Here is a 22,357-nt window from a genome sequence, read left to right on the forward strand (position 1 = left end):
AGAATCCATGCCCAAGAAACCGAACCCAAGCCATCTCTTCTGCACCTTGACCCAACTTAGACTGTGACGCTCTGGACCTCCAGTGGGATGAGACCAGTGTATCTCTTATGCAGGATGAATGTACATAATTTGTGGCCAAAGAGTAAACTATATTGTTTAAAACAGAACCACAAATTCTTTGACACTCCTCTCATCAAGAGATGGGGTCTAAACCTTCTATTGAATCAAGACCATCCTTAGTGACTCACTTGTATCCAACAGAAAGAATGATGCTGCATGACTTGAGAGTAAATCAACAAAAGCCATACAGCTTCCACATAGTTCTTTTGGGGCACTCACCTTTGGAGCCCTGAACTACGATGAAGTCCAACCACCCCGACACCACCATACTTTGAGGAAGCCCAGGCTAAATGGAGAGGCCATGTGGAGATGCTACGGCTGCCAGCCCCAGCTGATGTCCCAGAAGACTGACAACTGCCCAGCACACAAATAAAAATAGTTCCAAATGATTCTGGCTCACAGCTGTCACATCTCCCCCAATCATCAAATCTCCCCAGTTAAGCCCCGCCCTCCTGCCGACATCAATGAGCAGAGACAACTGTCCTCATTATGCTCTTCCAAATTCCTGACAAGCAGGAACAAAATGGTTGTTATATGTCAAAAAAAAAAAAATGTCTGTCACTTAAAATGGTTAATATGATGGTAAAGTTTTTGTTTTCAACACAATTAAAAAAAACTGTTTTAAAACAAATATATGTGAATAGTTATCTACACTAAGGTGGATAATGTCAAAAGGCCAAACCAGTGGTAGAAAGTAAGCCAGCTTCATAGAAGGGTAACATGACAAGGAAAGCATAAATTAACGAGTTAAAATTAAATGTAAAAGTTTTGTTTGAGATTAAATGTTTAACATCATTTTGAGAAACCAATATATTCAATACATTTTTTTAAAATGCTCCAATTTTGAGCAGGAAAAACATCTATACTTCCTTAAGTTTCACAAAGGGTAACTAAATTTTTATTCCTGAAGCAATCTCTTTCCTAGTACCATCCAATATTTCAAAATTAATGTGGTTTGCTTCTACTACAGTAAATAATTTTAAGTCATTTATATATGGCAAAAAAAAGTCAGCTGCACAGTCTATTGTTACTATACATTAAGTTGAGTAACTCTCAGTCTGTGCTACTACCAAAGACAGAGCATGATAAAAAGTACAATTCTCAAAGCTCAGTATCCTCTCAAAATTTTATTTGTTCAGGTGCATGAGCTTTCCACTCTAAATGAAAAAGCGAGTGTGCAGTTAACTTTGCTGAAGACTGGTATTTTGTTGGAATGTTTTATTTTACATGACATTGTCTGGACCAAAGATTGTTAAAATTCACCCTGCTGCCTGTTTCTCTGTGGCCCACAGCTAAGAATGGTTTTTGAACTTTTAAATGGCTTGGAAGAAATTTTAAAGAATAATATTTCATGACATATGAATATTACATGAAATTCCAATTTCAGTAACCATAAATAAAGTTTTATCAAAACAGCACACTCATTTATTACACAGTGTCAATGGCTGTTTTCACGTAACTGTAGTTACAACTGAGACTTCATAACCTGTAAAGCCTAAAATATTTACTCTCGTACCTTTTATAGAAAAATATTGCCTATTCCTGTCTGGACCACACATTACTATCCTCGTAAAGTTTCCTTTTATATTAAGGGTGTTCTATAAAAACACATTTCTAAATGGCCACAAAGTTAAAGTATGCCAGACATGAGTTAAAAACTGGCAACAAGTTTCACACAACTAAGCATAGATGTCAACTGTCAATCTAAAATATGGTTCTCAAATTTTAGCCTCACTCCCAGAGTTTCTAATTTAATGTCAGACCTAAAAATTTGCATTTCTAACAAGTTGACACCACTGAACTAAGAACCATACTTTTAAAAACCACTGAACTTTTTTATTTTAAAAAATCCATTACTATGTATCTCAGTTAAAGATTACATTTTATCATAATACTTAAAAATCAGTTAAGCAATTTTTAAACGTTAATGTTAAGCAATTTTTAAACATTACTTACAATTCCCACAAAATCAAATTTACTTTTTTAAAAGATTATATACTTTTGAGTGAAAATTCAACGTTTTCCCAATTTACTAAGCATAATAAATCTTTACTAATATTGTTAGTAATACAGTATAATATAATCTTTAATAAAAATTAAACTCTTCAAGTTTATCCTACAGAGCTGGCAAAATAGGTTGCACATATCTACCAGATAACTTTGTCACCTTTAATAAGTACAAGCTTCCCAAAAGGGTCATTTTATTAAAAAAAAAAAAAGAAAGAAAGAAAAACTGCATTTTTGTTGCATATAGTAAAGCAACAGGAAAATTAATAACCATAACTTTTTTCAGATACTTGTAGATAACTGAACAATCCCAAATCCTAAAACTGAAAAAGACATCATCTTGGAGGTAGGCTACTCAACTGAAGGCAAATCAACCCTCCAGGCAAAAAGTCATTTTTTAATAAACTGTTATATATACGACTTTGTATATATTCTAAACTTCACCACCATAAATATTTCCTTCGATGTATTCTGTCATTTAGAATGAGAAAGGTTTCATGTGGACAACCCTAGTTTCATAAGAAAGATGGCCAGCTTCAAAGCTCAATCAAAATTATTAGCTTAGCTATTTTAAAATCTAATTTTTAAATTATAAAACATTTGACTCTGGTTAGATACTTTTTTCCAAATCACCTACAAAAATTATCAAACATGAAAATGTATATGAGATCTCTGACATTTTAAATTCCTATATGAAATTTGACATTAATGTGTTACTGTAAAAACTATACTTCATAGCCACTCAAAAGGCAGCCAATGTATGACTTTTTAAATGGTTTTTAAATTAACTTTTAAAAATTTCAAAATAGTAACATTCTAGTTAACCAATAAGAATGAAGCAGGCTAATCATGGGATATGTGGCAAAAGTATTACTACCACCTCAAAATTTCTATAACATCTTTAAGAACTATTCTCATTTGATTCAAACAGACCTATGGGAGTCACAGTCTTACTCCCAGCTTACAAATGAAAAACTAACAAATCAAGTGATCAGTTCAAGACCACCACCAATTAGCCAAGAGTACTGAACTCACATCTTCCAACCAAATATAAGTTCATTCCACTACCTCATACTGATATAACCGAGTTCTTTTCAACTGCTTCCAAAAATATCATCTAAAACATAAATTATTAACAACTTTCAAATTACTGAATTCTTATAAAGTTGATTATACAGACTATTTCAGTCATAAATATTTCATACTTTGATCATAACAAGTTCAACATGTTTAACTTAAGACGGTAATTTTTTAGTCTCAAAGTATTTTGATTAAGAAAGTTAGGAAGATATGCTTAGAAAGCTTTATCAAACCTGCTTTATATTACCTGTGGCATTAATAAAGTGTCAAAAATTTAACTTATCCCTAAACGATCCTATTGCAGCAAATGTCCCATAAAGTCACTGCCTTTAACTGTTAAAGAATTTATATAAAGGGCACTGAAATGCCTTCCTTAGGCAATCTAATCTATTTTAGTGATCATGCTTAAATTTAAATCTTCCTTAAATCATCCTGAAATCTTAAATCTTATTTCAGGAATTAGTCAAAACTCAGGAAGAAACTTATCTGAAAACTGAATGGCTTACAGATATACTTCGCCTCCAAAGTATCTAAGTGAATCAATTTCATATCAGTAAGGTTTTACTATCTAAAAACTATGGACAAGAAATACAGCTCTCACCTTTATCAAAATCAGGATGAAAGTCATGTACACAATATAGAAGAGGCAGCTTAGGAAGATGAACAAGCTTCTGCACTGCTACTAGAATTAAAATCCAACCTCGGGCAAACAGTTAACAACCTCCCTGTGCTTCAGATTCCTCTTATCTAAAGTGGTCACCTCCTCTGGACTCCCTTGGCCTACCTGAAGCTCATCCCAGTCAAAAAGTATTCACTCACTATTCTGTGTTGCTAAGCCAATTTATCTACAAAGCCTAAATGAACAGGTCCCTAAACTAGTAAATCTGTTCATTCACTGAACAAAATTATTTACTGAACACCTAGTAAGGGCATTTAGAAAACAAAAATACAAGGAAGTTCTCTTTTAATTTGCAATCTCCTGGGTAGGTATCTATGTCTCTTTTCTACCACATTGTAAGTTCCGTAATGAGAAAGATTACATGTAGGGGAAAAAAGGGGGGTGGGGGTAGGGAGGGGTTGGGGAGCCAGGCAGGATTCAGTGAATCTCAAATCTGTAACTCCTAACTGTAACCTTAGGGAAGTTACTTAAATCTGGAGCCTCAGGTTCCTCCCGTGTAAAATAAATGATGTCTATCATTCAGGACCGTTGTGAGGATTCGTTCTGAGTGCCTGAACATGGCAGATGCTCAGTTGTTCACGGACTGCTTGGATAGACCCATCAATAAAAAGAGGACTACTGATGTCACGTTTATTTCATACAGTTGCTGATATTTATCAATCTGAAAATGCAGTATTAAATGCAATAGAAAAGTTTATTTAAAACCCACCAATGTGTACAACAAGTAGAGATACTGTATGTACGAAAGAAGAAAAGAACCTTCTGGTTAATACTTTCACCACTCCAACACCTCTTTCAGAAACTGATAGGATTTTGGCAGTCAGCTTCAATTCTGAATCTGAGCAGGCCCAAGAAATACACTCTGGTTTTATGAAACCAAGAAGTCAGACCTAATTTTGTCTTTATGGCCTCAGGGACATTGAGCCAAATACTGACCTGTTGGCCTCAACAGTCAGCCAGCCTCACTGCCACTTTCTCACCCACCCAAACAAATCTCTGAAAGATTATTCGAGCCTCAAATTGCCATCTTAAAATTGGTACCAAACAGATGCACACTGAGTTTAGAGAAGTAGAAAATTACTATTTCCCTTTTTCTTTCTCCTTCCTAGATATGATTTGAACAAGTCTTATGGGAGTCACAAAAGAATAATCCAAAAGAATATTTCTCCTGAGTATTTTTCTTTGTTAAAGCTACACTGATAAAGTAATACAATGTTATATGTCAATTATATCCCAGTAAAACTGGGGGGGGGAAAATCCAGATTGAGGGGGAAAAATAACTACATTAAGGAACACTAAATTTAAGACTAAAGGCATTGGCTGAAGAGCAAATGATAAAATATAATTAATACTGTCATAATATTAATATATTCAATTCCCTCAGCTACTTCCAGAAGCTCTACTGCTTACACAGAAAAAAGGAACCAATCACTGTATAAGAGAAAATAATATTCTCGTCTACTTGCATGCAGATGAGAAAAAGCAATCTACGATTCCAAATTTGACTCCAAAATTTCACGGGGAAAAAAAATTGAAGCATCTAAAAATATACCGTAAATAATAATATATATTAGCTCTCACTTCCTAAAACCTCAGCTAAGAAACTGTCATTTCTGGAAGTACCACAGTGTAATTTCAGAGGATCACCCAAGATTCCTGCCCATACCTAACAACTTCCCAAAGCTGACAGGCTTCACTATGCTGTAGACCCCAAAAGGTACCCTTACATCTATGACCTCAAATGAATAGGTTCCAAGACGACTTTATCTTTTCATTCATTCAATAATTATTTACTAAGCAACTACTAAGGGCGAGGCAAGGAGTACCAATCATGTTCAAGGACACGCAGTAGTGAACAGGCCTGACAAGATCCTTGCCCCAGAGCTCCGGTCCTCAATGGGGAGGTACAGAACTGAAAGAGGTGTTCTGGAAACTTCAGGGCAGAGGGACTATATTTGACTGTCGGCTTCACTACACCTCCTAAAGGAGTCATTCCTAAGTATTTACATAAAAGGGATGTTAAAAAACATTTGTTACATTCAAGGGATTAAGTCACGACATTCAATACCATCGACTCGGCATAACATACTCCCGAGGATAGGACAAACAAAATGAAATGGGGAAAAAAAAAAACAAATAATGGTACAAAGAAAATAAAGATGTGAAGTGGGGTGATCCAATACAAATGTGGGTCTCAGGGGAGGCCTCACTGAGAAACAGGTACAAGTGAACATTAACTCTTGTACTCCCACTATACAAAACCAAAAGTACTATTAAGTAAAAACAGTCTATTTTTAATATTAGTTCTCAACGATACTGTAATCAAGTACATTAACCTGCTGTTATTACAATCGTCCTTATTCCTTCTCTAGCAAAACAACAGGTCGCAAGACCTTAGTTATCTCATTTGAATTTGAAGACTAATCTCCAAACAATACGAAGCTGCTTTTACACACTGGTTCAGACAGTTTTTAATAATCATTGTTCACACACCTAACGCAGCTAACAAAAGAGAGATTCACATTCTCCGGGTTGCTGAGCCCGTCTGTGCCTGCTCACTGGGGTGACCAGGAGCTTGGCCCCGCGTGCGTGGGCTCCAAGGAGCAGGGCCCTGGGGGCCAGGAGAGACCCGGCGCGCGGGCGCCGAGAGCGGACCGCGGGGGCGTGGCGAGCCCGGCGCCTGCCTTTGTTGTCCCTCGTGGCGCGCGGGGGGGAGGGGCGGCCCGAGGCCCGCGAGGCTAGTAGCCGCCCCCGGCCCAGGTCGCGTGGCCTCCGGGCCCCCACCGGCGCGCGAACCCACCTTCTTGTAATGCTTGCCCAGCCAGACCCGCACCGAATCCAGCTGGGACACCGTCTCCGGGCTCTCCCAAAACTTGCTAGCCGGGCCCCCGTCCTTCCGCCGATAAACGGCCAGGCCCGCGGCCGTCGCCGCACCTCCAGCACCCGCGGTGCCCGCCGCCGCCCCCGGCCCGCCGCCGCCCGCTACCGCGGCCATCGTCGCCGTCCGTCGTGCCCACCGCCCGGCCCGTCCCGGCCCTCGCGGCGTTCCCCGTTCGCAACCGCGCGCGCGCGCAGCCGCCACCGCCGCCTCCCGGCCCCGCCCAGCCAACCCCCTTCCGGCGCGGAGGCCCGGCCCCGCCCCTCCTCGGACCGGCGCCCTAACCGTCGAGGGCACGCGCACGCGCATGCGCAGTCCTCGCGCCAGCGGGCCCGCAGACGCGCCCCTCCTCCCGCCTCTTCCGCCTGCCGCGGTGAGAACCGCTCTTCTCTGCCCCCAGCTTCGGCCTCTGCGCGACCGGCGCTTTCGGGGTTCTTTTGTCGCTCTGCTCTCAACAGCTACATGGAGGTTTTGTGTCATCGCTTGCCGCTGCCGGCGGGAAAAGGGCTGGCGTGAGAGGTTCCGGGGGAAAGCCGGTTCAGGGTGTTGCGTGCTGACGGAGGAACCAACTCGCAGGATGGGAATCTGCGCCTGCCCCCGCTTGCGCTCGGACCCTAGGGTCTACACGAAGTGGCCGTGTCGGGCTTTGTACATGGCCATCTGGGACGACCACCTGGGGCTCCTTCGGCTTCACACGACACCCCCTCCCCACTTCATGGCTCCAGCCGCACCAGCTGTTCCCGCGACCTGCATCTCTTCCCCTCTGATTGTCACTTAGGCGCTTTTAAATTCATAGCTTAAAGGTATTTCAAAAAAATGGATCCCTGACTGTACAATCTTAACAGCTAATACTCACTTGACAGTCTCTGCGTAGCACCGCCCACGACATGCTATTTTTCTTATTTTCTTACTAATCGTCCACATGAAATACATGAGAACCTAGCCTTGACTTGTTCACAGGCGTCGGAAACAGGGCCTGTTACCTAATAAATATTGTTCAATAAATATTTGATGAACGAATGACCTACAGAGAGGCAGAAAGGTTTTAAATTATTAACAATGGCCATTGTGGAGTTACGTATGAACATAATGCTATATGACCCTAGAACAGCTAGTGACTAATGGTAAGATAGTCTGGTGAGGTTTTTGAGACCGATTTTTAAGTATGAAGAGAATGTGATGGGGAGGAAGGACATTTCGGATACAAAAACAACTAGAACAAAAGAATTCAAGTGTGAAAGTGCTTGGCGAAACTCCTTAAGCCCATGGGGTGGTAGTGGAAACATTACTTGGTTGTGGCAGTGAATTTTGACTATCCTATAAACATTGGGAAACCAATTTGAATAGAGAATAAAATCAGATTTATAGATTAGGACGATAACCATTGCAACAGTGATCAGAGGAAAAAACGCAGGAGAAAAGATAACCTGATAGTCTAGGACAGAAGCAATAAGAAGAAAATATGAGTAAGACTTGGATTGCCGCGCCTAAGAGCTCAGCCTTTAGAAATAATGATAAGAGCTGATGTTTATGGCTATTTTATTTGTCTAGAACCATAGAGAGGGAAGTTGGTCCTTTCAGGGCAGTGGTATTCCAACCTTTATGTTCAAATAACTTCTAAAATAATTTGGAAAACCACTTTTTTTAGGAAAAATATTAAAATTTTTCATCAAAAATTAAATAATTGAGCCCCTTATAAAGATGAATATTTTTAAATAAAATGGTTACATCACTTAAGTTTTTATTTTAAAATAACCTCAAACTTACCAAAAGTTACAAGTACAGTACAAAGAACTTTTCTTGAACAGTAAGACAGTAGGTTGCTGACATGCCTAACACAAAAGTCTGTTTTCTACAGCCAAGTTGATTCTCTTACATAATAATCACGATAACATTAAAACTGTCCTCAGACCCCATTCAAGTTTTTTTGTTGCCCCATAAGGTCTCTTATACCAAAGTGTCCAGATCAGAATCATGCATTGCATTAGGTCAAGTTTCAAGTCTCTTCAATCTGGAACAGGCCCTCAGTCTTTAACTTTCACAACGGCGTCGACTTTGAAGATTACAAGCCAGTTATTTCGTAGACTGTTGCTCAGTTTGAGTTTGGCTGATGTTCACGCTCTGTCCTTTTCAGTTCATACCATCAAGTGGCTCACGATTTCATTTCTTCCATCATTCGGATGACTTGATTAGCCTTCTCTACTGTGAAGTTATCCTTTATGCCTCTGTAACTGGTATTTTTCTGGGAAGGTATTTTGAAAGTATGTAAGTATCTCATTATGCATCAAAATTTCGGTTTATTTTTTATCGAACAAACAAATGGTTCTAAACTTGACTAAGTGCATACTTGTAACTTCCTTCTGTAACAATGAAAAATCTGACTGCCATTATCCTTACTATATTTACTTATTTTAACAGTTCGCCTAAATGTTACCAATCTCCATGCTGGCCTGCCCTCCCAGATAGGGACTGACTCCTACGATCCTGTGCTAAGCCACCCCAATATGCTTACATCTATCTACCTTGCTTTACTCCCTCTAATGGCATTAGGACTGAAATATTTTAGAAGAGATGATAGGGGAATGTGAAAAGCAAGAAAACATCACTCTTAAACCTGCTGAACTCTAATTATGTAATACTTTGATGGTCGTGATGGAATACAGACAGCCCTCTCTTAGCATAGCAATGCAATATCATCAGAATTACTGTGCAAGCAGAAACTATGCAAACTTCATAATTAATGAGGAAAATTACAATTATTCCATGGCCTTTAAACTTTTTTATCAAAACACCAAAAACCCTATCTATTATATATAAGAAAATAGATATAGTAAAATTAATTTAGTGGACTATAAAATATTAGAAAAATTGAGAATCGTTTTATTTTTTTGGTGAAAAACAACAGTAGTTTGAACTCATTATATAACATAATATGAACAAGACTTGCTTTGTTTTTACTTATCAAATTTTCATACCCCTTTCTAAATTTGGATCGGCTTCCAATATTTTCTATTTTGCACTTTTAAGGTGAAGCTTTTTATAGGTGTCGTCTCCTCAGACATTTTCATTCTTTTTTTCACACTTTCCTCATGTGGATAAGTGTGGCTTCCACAGTTCATCTAGCTGTATATCTAGAGTCTATCATAAAGAGCAGTTCAGTGTCAACATTCCTAAGTTCAGCTGTTTCTTCTTTAATGCTATTTACATTTGATTTGAATTTCACTTCATATCAACAGAATAAAATATAAAAATCACATGATCATCTCAATAGATGCAGATAAAACATTTGACAAAATTCAACACCCTTTCATGATAAAAACAGTCAACACATTTGAAATAGAAGGGAACTTCCTCAACTTGACAATGAAAATTCCTGGGCATCAATGAAAACTCCATATATAACATCATACTTAATGGTGAAAGAATGAATGCTCTTCCCCTGACGTCAGGAACAAAGATATCTGCTCTCACCACTTCTATTCAGCATTGTACTAGCGGTTCCAGACAGGGCAATTAGGCCAAAAAAAAAAAGTAAAAAAGAAAAAAATGACATTCAGAGTATAATGTAAGAAGTAAAGCATTCTATTTGCAGATGACATAATCTTTATATAAAAAAATCCTAAGCAATCGACTGAAAAAAAAAATAAATGAGTTCAGGAAGGTTGGAAGATACAAGATCAGTATACAAATATGGGCATACCTCAGAGATAGTGCAGATTCAGTTCCAGACCACTGAAATAGAGTATTGCAGTAAAATTAGTCTTAATCTTTTTACTGGTGGAGGGTCTTGCCTTCAATTTAAAAAAAAAAAAAATCTGTGAAGCACAATAAAATGAGGTATGCCTATATCGACTATTTCTATACACTTGGAATAAACAATCTGAATATGAAATTAAGAAAATGTTGCATTCCCAATAGCACTTAAAAGAACAGAATATTATTTATAAATTTAATAAAGGTTTATGGATCAGAAGACTCAACATTTCAAAGTGACAGAACTCCCCAAACTGATCTGCAGATTCAACACAATTGCTATCAAAATCCCAACTGACTTCTTTGTAGAAATCAATAAGCAGAGTCTAAAGTGTATATAGAATTGCAAAAGACCCAGAATAACCAACTTACTTTTCAAATCCTGAAAAGAAAGAACAAAATGGAAGAACTCACACTTCCTGATTTCGAAACTTTACTATACAGCAATGGTAAGACAGTTGTACTGACACAAGGGTAGACATACAGATCAGTGGAAGAGAATTGAGAGTCCAGAAATAAATCCATATAGTCAACTAATTTTTGATTCAATGAGGAAAGAATAGTCTGCAACAAATGGTATGGAGAAAACTGGACAGCTACAAGCTAGAGAATGAAGTTGGACCCTCCTTTACCTCACACTATATACAAAAGTTAACAGAAAGCATCAAAGGTCCTAAATGTAAGAGCTAAAACTACAAAACTCAAGAAAACATGAGGGCAAACCTTCATGGTTTGGATAAGCAAAATGGGACACATGCAATGGAATATTATTTGGCTTTAAAAAGGAAGGTGATTCTGACATATGCAACAACATGGATGAATCTCGAAGACATTATGCTAAATGAAATAAGCCAATCACAAAAAGATGGTGTATGATTCCACTATATGAGGTACTTTGAGTAGTCAAAATCCTAAAGACAGTAAAATGGTGGTTGTCAGGGGCCAAAGAAAAGAGTAATGAGTTATTATTTAATAGGTATACAGTTTCAGTTTTATAAGATGAAAATGTGGAGATGGATGGTAGTAATAGTTGTACAATATTATAAATGTATTTAATACCATTGAACTGTACACTTAAAAATGGTTAAGATGGCTAAGTGAATGAAATAAGTCAGAAAGGACAAAAACCATATGATTTCACTTATATGTGGAGCCAACAATTAAACAAATAAACAAAAAACAAACATACAGAGAACAAATTGGTAGTTGCCAGAGGCAGGGGGTGGGCAGTTGGAAAATGGGTGAAGGGAGTCAAAAGGTACAAACTTCCAGTTATAAAATAAGTCATGGGGAGTTAATGCACAGCGTGGTGACTATAGTTAATAATACAATATTGCAAATTTGAAAGATGCTAAGAGAGTAGATTCTAAAAGTTCTCACAAGAAGATTTTTCTAACTGTAAGGTGACAGATGTTAACTAGACTTATTGTGATATCACGATCTGTACGACTATCAAATTATGTTGTATATCTGAAATTAATATGTCTATTATACCTCAATAAAAATTAAAAATTAAGAACAATGGTTAAGATGGTAAATTTTATGTTATGATCATTTTACCATAATAAAAAATCAGGGATGGGGGAAGAGATAACAGACCAAAAGCAGCTTTGACTATTGAACTTTTTATTTATAAGCCATAAAACTACAATGCTTATTTTTCCCCAGTTTTACAGAGATATAATTGATATTGACATTTATTAGTTTAAGGTGTACTATGTTTATTTCTAAGAGGATAAATACAAGTTTGAAAGTTTCGAGAAATCAGAAAACTATTGACAGTGACAGCAGATTTGGAAAAGAGCCAGACAGAAAATATAATAAATTGAAAGCTCTGTGGACATATTGGGCAGTAGACTGGACACAGCTAAAGAATCAGTGAACTAGGCAGATAAATCAGAAAAAAAAGTCTTGCAGGTCAGAAAGACCAAAAAACAGGAAGCCAAGTAAGAGACGGGGTCAAAAATAAGAAGATGCAGTGAGAAGTTCTAATATACATGTAATTGGAATCTCAAAGGATGAGAGAGTAGAAGCAATAACTGAAGAAATAATGATTGAGAAGTACCCCAAACGGTGACAGATATTCATAGATTCAAGAAGCATGGAAAGTAAATAGAAATTAGCATTTAGACTCATTTTAGTAAAACTGCAGAAATTCCAAAGCATGTGTATCTGAGAAAAAGGGATCCCTGACCTGCAAGAATGAATAAAGAGCAAAGAAAGTGGTAAACAGTAACTCTCAACATTAACTGTATAAAACAAGAAGCAGCAATATCTTGTGGGATTTAAAAATATAGAACAAATATTTAACAAAATAATGCATGTTGTGAGTGGAGAAATGGTAGTATCCTAAGCAGGAAGGTAAAGATAATTAACATGAATATTTGAGAAATTAATGATGTATTTAATTTCTAGTTACCACTAGAAGAGTAGTAGAGTTAAAAAATAATAGGCAATACAAGTGGAATGGACCATAGGAAATGGAAAATCCAAAACTGGAAGGTAGCTTCAGTACAAAATGTATTAAATAATTGCATTAATTTTTTTAGAGCCAAAAGGCTTCATTTAAAAGGCAAACACTTCAGATTCGGTTTGTTTGTTTGAATTGTATGTTTCTCTTTCTCTTCTCCCCCTTGCCTTCCTATCCTGAACAATTTGTTCCAAAAGCTATCAGGTGAGGCATCTGTGTGCACAGGGAACGAGGCTATGGTGGCCTAGAGTGGAGTGTCATAGTCTGAGCCAGATGATAAGGGCATCTACATGGTGGCTGAAGTGGTTGTCCCTTGTGGGATTTCACAGTCCAAGAACGGGTAGGAGGGCCTCCATGTGGGGGCAACCCAGCATAGGGTGTGGTGAGGAGGGTGTTCAGGGCGCGGAGGGGCAAGCTGGTGTGGTGTGTCAGAGCCTAGGTGGAGTGGAAGGGTTTTTGCATGGGAGAGCCAGCCGCCTGGCACGTTTCATCGGAGCCCAAGCAAGGTAAGGAAACGCCTCTACACGGAGCGAGCAGGCTGACACGGGATGTCAGAGCCTTATGGGTTTTTGAACAGACTTCCAAGGGCTGCAGACAGTGTGATTATCAAACGGAGACTAAAATTATCTAACTGGTTTAAACAGATAAAAGACAAAATTAAAACTTTAGGAAAGAACTAGAAACTATGAAACAAAGAGCATAACAGATTTGAAAGGACTCAAATAGAAACTCTAAATTTGAAAAATAATTGAAATTGATAACGATGGTTTTTGTAGCAAATTGACACAGCTGGATGAACTGAAAAGTCAGAAGCAATCTCCAAAAAGAAGCATGGAGAAATAAAAAATAAAATCGAGAATACAGAGTAAAACACTTGGAGGACAGAGAGGTCGTAACATGTATTTAGATTCCCAGAAAGGCAGAAGAGACTATAATAGAAGTAATATTTAGAAATAATGGCCAATAATTTTCAAACGCTTTATTTTCAACTATAATCTTCAGAGTCAAGGAGACCAAGAACCCCAAGAAGGTAAAGAAAAGAAAAAAAAAGCAAGCCATACCTAAATACATCACAGGGAAACCTTTATGTGACTCCATTTCCTCCAAGGTGATGGGCCGTGACATTTACAAACAAAATGTTTAGTAACTGTAACCCCTATGGAAACGATCACCCGCCAACCTTCCTGCCGACAACCAGGGCTTTTGGCAAGACTACGCACAACTGGAATGATATTCACGATATACCATATCCTTGCTGTGTACTTACGAAGTTCAAGCCTCCATAAGGGCAAGAAGTGACTCTGACAAGTATCGTGAGGCTGCCATTCCTATGACGCTTTTTTGAAAAGGGTTCTGCTCAACACGGAGGAACTCAGAGGAAATAATGTACACTGACCACATAAGAGTTGAAGACACTGAGTCCAAAGCTGCTCATCACTCTCACCTCTAGTTTCCACTGTCTGCTTTGTGGATTAGCCATAGTAAGTTGGACTTTCTTCTCCTGTGATAAATAATTAACAGAAAAATATCTAAAATCTATCGAGGGCTTAGTATGTCCTAGATACTGTTCTAGGCGATAGGAATAAAGTGGTGAACAAAACAGATCGAAATTCCTGCCCTATGGAGCAAGCCAGTGTGCAGTAAGCAGTAAAATATATACACAGGATGTTGGTGATAAGTGTAAGGGGGAGAATGTAAAGCACGGAGGAGGATTATGAGATGTCGGGTACAATTTTTACATTAAGACTTTTGAAGAAAACCTTGGGCAAGGTGGGGAAGCAAGCCATGGCTCTGGGGAAGGCCACTGCAAATGGGCACAGCGCACATCTGACACGTGCGAGGAACAGAATGGGAGGAGCAGAATGGGGCCAGTGTGCTGGAGCAGCAAGCGAGAGGATGTGAGGAGAGGGAGGAGACAGGACTCGATCAGGGAATAGGAGACAGGACTCGATCAGGGAATACTGGTAGATCGCTTTCGCTTACACCCTTATGCCATTCAAATATTTTGAACATCTGTATATATTACTTTTTCAATAAAAGACCAAACTTTATTGAAGTTTCTATCAATACATCTTTAATAATTACCTCTATGTGTGTGTGTGTGTGTGAGAGAGAGAGAGAGAGGAACAATGTATTTTTATTTCTTCTAATGGACAAAGCTCTTTAGAGTCTTAGAATTTTTGCACATTTTTTCTCTCACCTAGAATACTTCTCTCCACCTCACCCTTGTGCTGCATGCTAATTCCTTCTTTGGGTATGAATTTAAGTGTCACCAACTGAGAGAGGGTTTCCTGCCAGACACTATTGTCCACCCTCCCAACAGCCATTCTCTGCTTCTTGCCTGCTAACAGAACACTAATTTTGTTGGGCAGACAGCTCTGTGGTCATTAGCAAGTTACCTAACCCTACTCTGAGCCTCAGTTTCTTCATTTGTAAAACAGAGACACTAATAGTGAATACAATGAGAATTATCGGGAAGATAAATGACATAATACATGTACAGTACTTGGTGACATTTATATTTACCTGGAACACTACTTAGCTAAGAAATTATTCATATTCATAAGACAAATTATCTGTGATTAACTACAATCTAATTTTTACAACATAATTACTCAAAAACATCTTTAATAGTTCACCAGTTACTGGCCTTGTTAAAAAATATCAATAAACCTTAGATGACTCCTTCTCGTTCCCCAATATTTATTGGAGGCGGCCAGCAGTGTCAGGGCCCAGTGAGGAGGTAGTCAACATAGTCAAGGTCAAGGAAGAGGTCAGCATGCCCGAAGACTGGTTACTTACAAGGGGACTGAGCAAATAACCAACTATATTGAGAATGCTGAGAGCCAGGTTCCTCACTGTTAGAGAAGGAAGTTACAAATATCAAGAGGGGGAAGGCTAGAGTGAGCCTTATGGTATTTGACAGGGATTGGAGGTATTGGTGTGTACACAGTTTTCAATGGATCAAAAAATAGAGAAATACAGTTGTAAGTGTGTATATACGTGTGAATAAGTAATAGTGATAGCTCATTATCAATGAACACTCCTAGTGCCCAGATCTTGGTTTCTAAATACCATATTCCAATAAAAGGAACCAGAGCCCCTTGGAGAAATGGCTGCTTCTAGAGGTAGGGCATGGAAAGTAAGAGGAAGGTACATCTTATGATGGTAATGAATTATAACACATTGAGTAAATTAGGAATCTATGGATGCATAATGATATAAATAAATGACTAATGGAGAAGAAAGAAAGTGCTTCCCTATGGTAGAATGCCAACTATAAATGCAGAAAGAATGATGGGATTAGAAAATCACCTTCTGGCAATTGTCATAATAACTGATTTGGATGAGAATCATCAATAGATGCTAAAAGTAGTGGTGAAATTTTGTAGAGGAAAGAGATATTTACTTGGCTTCAAAGTATCTGCTAATGAGATACCTACTAATTACATAGCGAAGCAAACTGCCAGACATCACCTTAACTAAGTGATCAAAGTCAATGAAAGCCAGTGATGGGACGAATCAACATGACATGCCACATGATGAGAACACCATTCACTTCTGTGATATTCCTCTGAAAATGCCTGACCTAAATCTAATCTCGAGGAAACATCAGACAAATCCGAACTGAGAAGCAGTCTACGAAGTCACTGGCCTGTGCTTTTGAATACTGTCCAGGTTGTGACAGATAAGGAAAGACTTAGGAACTGCTCAGGACAGAAGGAGACTAAAGAGACATGACAAATACAGGCAACACATAATCCTGCATATTAGGACAACTGGCAAAATATGAATAGGGTCTGTCAATTAGATGGTAGTATTATATCAAAGTTACATTCTTGATTTTGATGGTCATATGTATGAGAATGTCTTTATTTTTAGGAAATACTAAAGTATTTAGAGGAATTATGCCTGCAACTTACTTTCAACAGTGAAAGAGAATATAAAGTAAATGTGGCAAAGTGTCAACAACAGTAAAGATGTTAACTTCCATAAATTTAGGTGTCCTTAGATCCCATGAAGCCTCTCTAGGTGCACACATCCTGCTTGAATCCTCCTTCTGTAGCTATAGCAGCCATGTTCATAGACCATCTAACCAATTCCTACCAATTAAGAAGTGTAATCCATAAGATATCTGATCTGGCCTCTAAGTCCACTTCTAGATCTACCAGGCAGTTAAACACATCCTTGGCAACTATTTTGAGAAGTTGAAATTCTAAGTGCTCTAAAATTGTTTTTTAAATATTGGGGATAAGCCTTAGAAGAAAGATTTGTCAGCTGTACAGGAAACGGGTTCCTGATTCATGAGAATCTGACAGAAGTACAGCTAAATCCTCCAGGGAAACGAATACAGTAGTGAAAGCTGCCACCCTCTAGTGCTTAATAGGAGAACTACATTTCCTCTCGAAAGACCCGCAACAGAGAGGGCTGGCACTAAAAAACCACTGGCTTGGTGTGAGGGGAACCACCAGGCAAGTTTAAATCTTTTACATGCATTGTGATCACTGCTTTGATGTATTACTACCATACGCTTATTTTCTGTTTTACCATGTTTTTTCTTCGCTTCCCTTTTCTCCTGCTGTTCTGTTCAATTGTTTTATTGACTGGCTCAGAAGTGATGAATTATATTTCTATTTGTTTAGTAGTTATACTTAACATTACTTTCATGCATTCTAAATAAAAATTTCTAAGAAAATCCTAAGTTTTGCTGTTTTTATCCTCCTCCTGAGTAAAACCTTACTCCTCCTTCTGAATCGGGTATAGGCATGACCACCCTCCAGGTTGACTCTTTTCCAGTTGCCAGGGATATCACACAATGGGGTCCAGTTGTGGTCAGTGAAACATGAAAAGGAGTCTTTCAAGACTTGATGAGAGCTGCTAATGCTATCTTGCTAGGAACCTGAGGATCAAGACTACTCTGAAAATGGAAAACAGAAGTGTTAAGAACTTGGGTCCTTGATGACACAATTGAGTCAGTCAACACTGACTGATTCACTGAATAATCAACTGTGAGATCTGCCCTACTTGAGGGCTTCCTGTTATTCGAGACAATACACTTCCGTATACTTCAAGTCAGTTTTGAGTTAGGGTTTCTGTTCCTCGTTGCCCAGAACATCCCAAATGATACACGCCCTTATGTTTTATCTTTACTTAAAATTTTAGTTCCATCTATTATTTCTGCACAAAAACTTCGTTTTATAGTCAGTAGTAAATAGTGGTAAGTTAAAATTTACCAATATATTTTCCTAATATTAGTGCATGTCATTGTTTATTATATCCTATTCCTTTCCACTTGGGTTAGTTTTTCTTTCTGCAAAGTGCATCCTTTAATTAGTTCTGACCATCTCTTATTCATTATATAATTTGAAATCTCTTTATATTTTCATTTTAGAAAGACACATTAGCTAGATATACAATTCTAAGTTGAATTATTTCTCAGCAAATTGAGGATTACTTTGTCTTTTTTTGCTATTATTGTTGGGAAGAATGTCGTCAAATTGCTTTCCAGGGTAGGTTTTGCACCTTTTCTCTCATGACTTGTAAGATTTATTTTTGATATTCTGCAGTTTCATTGCACTGTGTTCAAGTAATTATTTTTTATGTATCCTGCATGGCATTCAGGCTTTGCATCTTTCTTCAATTCTAGAACATTTTCAAACATTGTGTTAAATGCAGTATTACTTCTCTGCAGTCCTTATACTGCAATCTTTTGCAACTTCTATTATACACTACATTGAAGTCCTTCAATCTATTCTCCATGTTTTTAAATTGTTCCCTTTTTTGTTTTTCTCTTAGTAATGAGTTATTCACCTAGATTCCATCTTTCTGATTCATTAAACCCCTTTCCACTAAGACCTATCTAGAATTCATGACATTTATGGAGTGTTTATTCAATCACTGTATTTTTAATTTCTAGGATTTCTAACTGGGTCTTTAAATATTTGCCACTTTTATTTCATAATTTCTTATTCTTTAAAAATAAGTATCCTTAATGTCTTTGAACATTCTAAACATACTTATTATCAGGTCACTCAATTATTTTCATTTCAATTGCAGTGAATTCATCTCTAGATGCTGATTTTTGTCTTTCTTTTGGTTAGGTTTTCTTGTATGTTTTGAAAGGTGAACTTATAAGCTCCTTGTGAAAAGGAATTTTTTCCCCATACAAGTATCTCTGCCTCCCTGATGGTTTTGTGGTAACTTCTCAATCCCCAGGAAACCAGAAACAAGTCTTATATTAGTATCTTAAGACTTCGTCTACCATGAAATTTTGGGAGACAGGAGATTACAGGCACCAAGTGAGAGGGTAGCTGGATTTAGGTCTGGATTCTATGTTGTATCTGCTCCCTAAGTATACAACTTCATATAAACTATGTTTTCATGCATGGATGGCTTTTTTTTCAATCTCTGTTAAGGGAGCTCCATCTTAAGTCCTAACTGTGAGTACCAACCCTGGCCCCATTTATCCGTATTTTATGGGGGCACCCCCTCAATCATATGACCTTATAGGTTATAAACTCCAAACTGCTTCAATGTTTCTGGATCCACAGCCCGGCAAGATTCCAGCTCTTTGTTTCTGGTCAACATAAATGTTTATCTTGTTTTTGAATACGGACAAGTAATTTTAATCTTTTCTTATTAATTCTACTGTGCGTTTGGAACAAAGGGAGTGGCATCAAAGTGTGTATATGATACTATCTTGAGCAGAAGTCAGTTTCATTCATGTTTTCAAAAAAAGCCTGGTCTACGGCCATGCTACCCTGAACAAGCCCGATCCCGTCTGATCTCGGAAGCTAAGCAGGATCATGCCAGGGTCGTACTTGGATGGGAGACCGCCTAGGAAGACCAGGTGCCGTAGGCATAAAAAATTAAAAAAATAAGGGATTGTAAACTGACAAGATCCTTGCAATCTGTGAAGTCAACAAAGGGTTGCCTCGCCAAAAAAATAAATAAAATGAAAAAATACAAAAAGCCTGTATGTTGGTCCTGTGGCAGTACCGTACCATGGTTAGTGTTGGCTAAAAAGCAGCCTAGGAGCTAAACATTCTTTCCAGTTTTACCAATAAATATTTTATAAAACTGAGGTTAACTGACTTGTACAATCTGGCCAATGACATAAACTAGAATTTCTGTCAGAAATTACCGATATTATGATAGTGTGTAATGCAATACCAAAAAATGTGATACTCTTTTACCCAAATTCCTGTATATCTGCAGAACGAGTAGGAACCTGTCTGAAGATGTGAAGTTTCTTGACAGAGATGTCAGCAAAGAATGAAGTCTAGAGACTGGATACAGGAAGATAGGGCAGTGACAAGGAAATGACCAGGTAACAAGAGGTGCAATATGTGGGAGGAAAGGAAAAAGACATTAACTAGCATGCACCTTACTATAAAGTGGACCCCTTTATCAGCCTCACCAGACACAATTGTCCATTAAGAACAGTTCGAGGCTCAAGAACAGGGTAAAGATCTTCAGGGGGACAACTAAAAATACAAAACATGCAAAGTATTTAGAATGTTCCACTTGTGCTTCTTTTGCAGTGCTTCCTCTAGGTTTTAAGACTTATTTACATGGTTTTCTCATCTTCTCTACCAGATTAGAGTTTCCTTCGGAGTAGGGATCACGTCTTGATTACTTAACATTCACGGCAGCCTTTCAAACACAATCTGTATGAAGCCGAAGCCATCATCTCCAACTCTTGTGTCCCTTATGTTAACAAAGCATAATCCTCCCAGTCAGCCTGGTACAGATCTCAGTCACCTCTCCACATCAGTGGTCACAGAGCAGCCTAGAGCTCTACAATCGCCCGTATTCCTTTCTTTTTTGCCTTTTTCACTGCCGAGCATAGTTCAAGCCCTCATTACCTCTTATCTAATTAGTATTCTAACTTCTACTTTTCCAGCCAATTCTACCTTCACATTTCTGGAACTATATTCTAAAAATTTGTTATTTTGCTTCCTAAAAGTAGTAATTTTACTCTCCTACATAGAACTGTAAAAAAAAAAAAAAATTGGTTACAAATAGTCAAAATTTCTCAGCATAGCATTCCCAACTCCGTTTTCTCTCTCTCCTCTAAGGCCCGTGCACATATCCAACCCTCTGGTCACACTGAACTACGGTCCAGCCTTAGATCTGCCCCTTGTTCCACCTGGATGTCCCTGCTTACATGGTTCTTCCTCCTGATGTTGCCATTCAGGAGCAAATGCCTTTCACTGAACTCCTGTGACTTTATACTTCTTCTCCAGCATTTATCACTTTCGATTTGCTTCACAGCAAGTTTTCATCTTCTCTAATAGGCCCTAAAGCCCCCCTAGACGACAGAGTCCTCCACACCTGCTTAGCAAACGCTATCGAGGTCACTCGAGTATCAGTGCAGGGATCATTCCCCACACACCACGGCGCCATGCCCTGCTCAGAATAGGTAATTATTTGAATGAATGAATGAATGAATGACTGTTTCATGCCCAACTCCCTCACCCTCTGTCCAAAGTATAAAGACAATAATGCTTGTTGAATTTGGACGAAAATGACGGGATATGGCACTGATTTTTTATATATCCTGAATGGCCACATCTTAAAAGCATATCCTAGGTCTTTCCAGCTGTATAATCCTAACCCAGCTTCAGAGCTACCCACACTGGGCTCTTTCCTTTCGAAGTTGGATTCCACAGGAGCCTCATCTAAAGGACTGCATCACTCAACAGGCGCAATGCCTTTTCTCACCTTCGAGGTGATGGGACGGGGGCAGGACCTCTAGACTCGCCCAGCAGCAGTCTCCCCGCTACCTGCAAGTGCCACCTGGTCCTTTCCCTAGCGATGTACATTTACAACGCACCATCACGTTGATTTTATCCTCCTACCAATCTCGTGAGACAGAAATTCTCACCTCCCTATAGAAACAGAAGATCGGAAGGGAGATGAAGAAGAGAAGAGGCGTGGCAACGAGCGGTGGCAGAGAAGGCGGGTGGAAGCCCGGGGCCCGACCTGGATTTCGTTCCCTCGGCCCTGACCCGGCCTATTTCTTCACTCGCACCGGGAGGCGCGGGACGGGCGCGCGGAGAACACCAAGGTCTCACACTGCCGGATGCTAAGGCATCGCGAGGAGCGCGTCGTGCGAAAGGCTGGGCGGCCCAGGCCCGTTCCCTCCGCGACCCCAGAGCGGCCCGCGCGCCCACGCCTTCGCGGCTCTGCCGGAAGTCCCGCCCACGTCCGCCTCCCATTGGGCGCAGCGCCGGGGTCTCGCCGCGGGTTGGCCGTCCGCCGGCCGGAGCCTCGGGCGACCACTGCGAGCCCCAGGCGTGGGACCCGCTGCGGACCCGCTGAAACGCGGGGCCGCGCGCGGGAGGCGGGGTCGGAGGCACGGGGT

At 39.1% G+C, this 22,357-nt stretch overlaps 1 protein-coding gene, 2 long non-coding RNA genes and 1 pseudogene across 3 annotated transcripts in view; 2 read left to right on the forward strand and 2 right to left on the reverse strand.

The window, feature by feature from the left end:
- Window positions 1–6,986, reverse strand: part of SMARCC1 (SWI/SNF related BAF chromatin remodeling complex subunit C1) — a 125,971-nt gene extending 118,985 nt beyond the window's left edge. Inside the window, exon 1 of the mRNA XM_039837617.1 lies at window positions 6,687–6,986. Within this exon, the coding sequence (XP_039693551.1) occupies window positions 6,687–6,881 (195 nt within the window). The 5' untranslated portion in view covers window positions 6,882–6,986. The remainder of the gene's footprint in view (window positions 1–6,686) is intronic.
- Window positions 6,987–8,470: 1,484 nt separating this feature from the next.
- Window positions 8,471–22,261, reverse strand: LOC120582295 (uncharacterized). Its single transcript, XR_005647529.1, has 2 exons — window positions 21,878–22,261; window positions 8,471–9,006 (listed from the first exon to the last, which is right to left on the reverse strand). It is a non-coding gene; the product is annotated as an uncharacterized LOC120582295 (long non-coding RNA).
- Window positions 8,897–10,479, forward strand: LOC120582296 (uncharacterized). Its single transcript, XR_005647530.1, has 2 exons — window positions 8,897–9,029; window positions 9,183–10,479. It is a non-coding gene; the product is annotated as an uncharacterized LOC120582296 (long non-coding RNA).
- LOC120582693 (uncharacterized) lies at window positions 19,731–19,849 on the forward strand (annotated as a pseudogene).
- Window positions 22,262–22,357: the final 96 nt, after the last annotated feature.

The sequence above is a fragment of the Pteropus medius genome, unplaced genomic scaffold (assembly GCF_902729225.1).
Source record: "Pteropus medius unplaced genomic scaffold, Ma_sr-lr_union100, whole genome shotgun sequence".
Taxonomy (NCBI): domain Eukaryota; kingdom Metazoa; phylum Chordata; class Mammalia; order Chiroptera; family Pteropodidae; genus Pteropus; species Pteropus medius.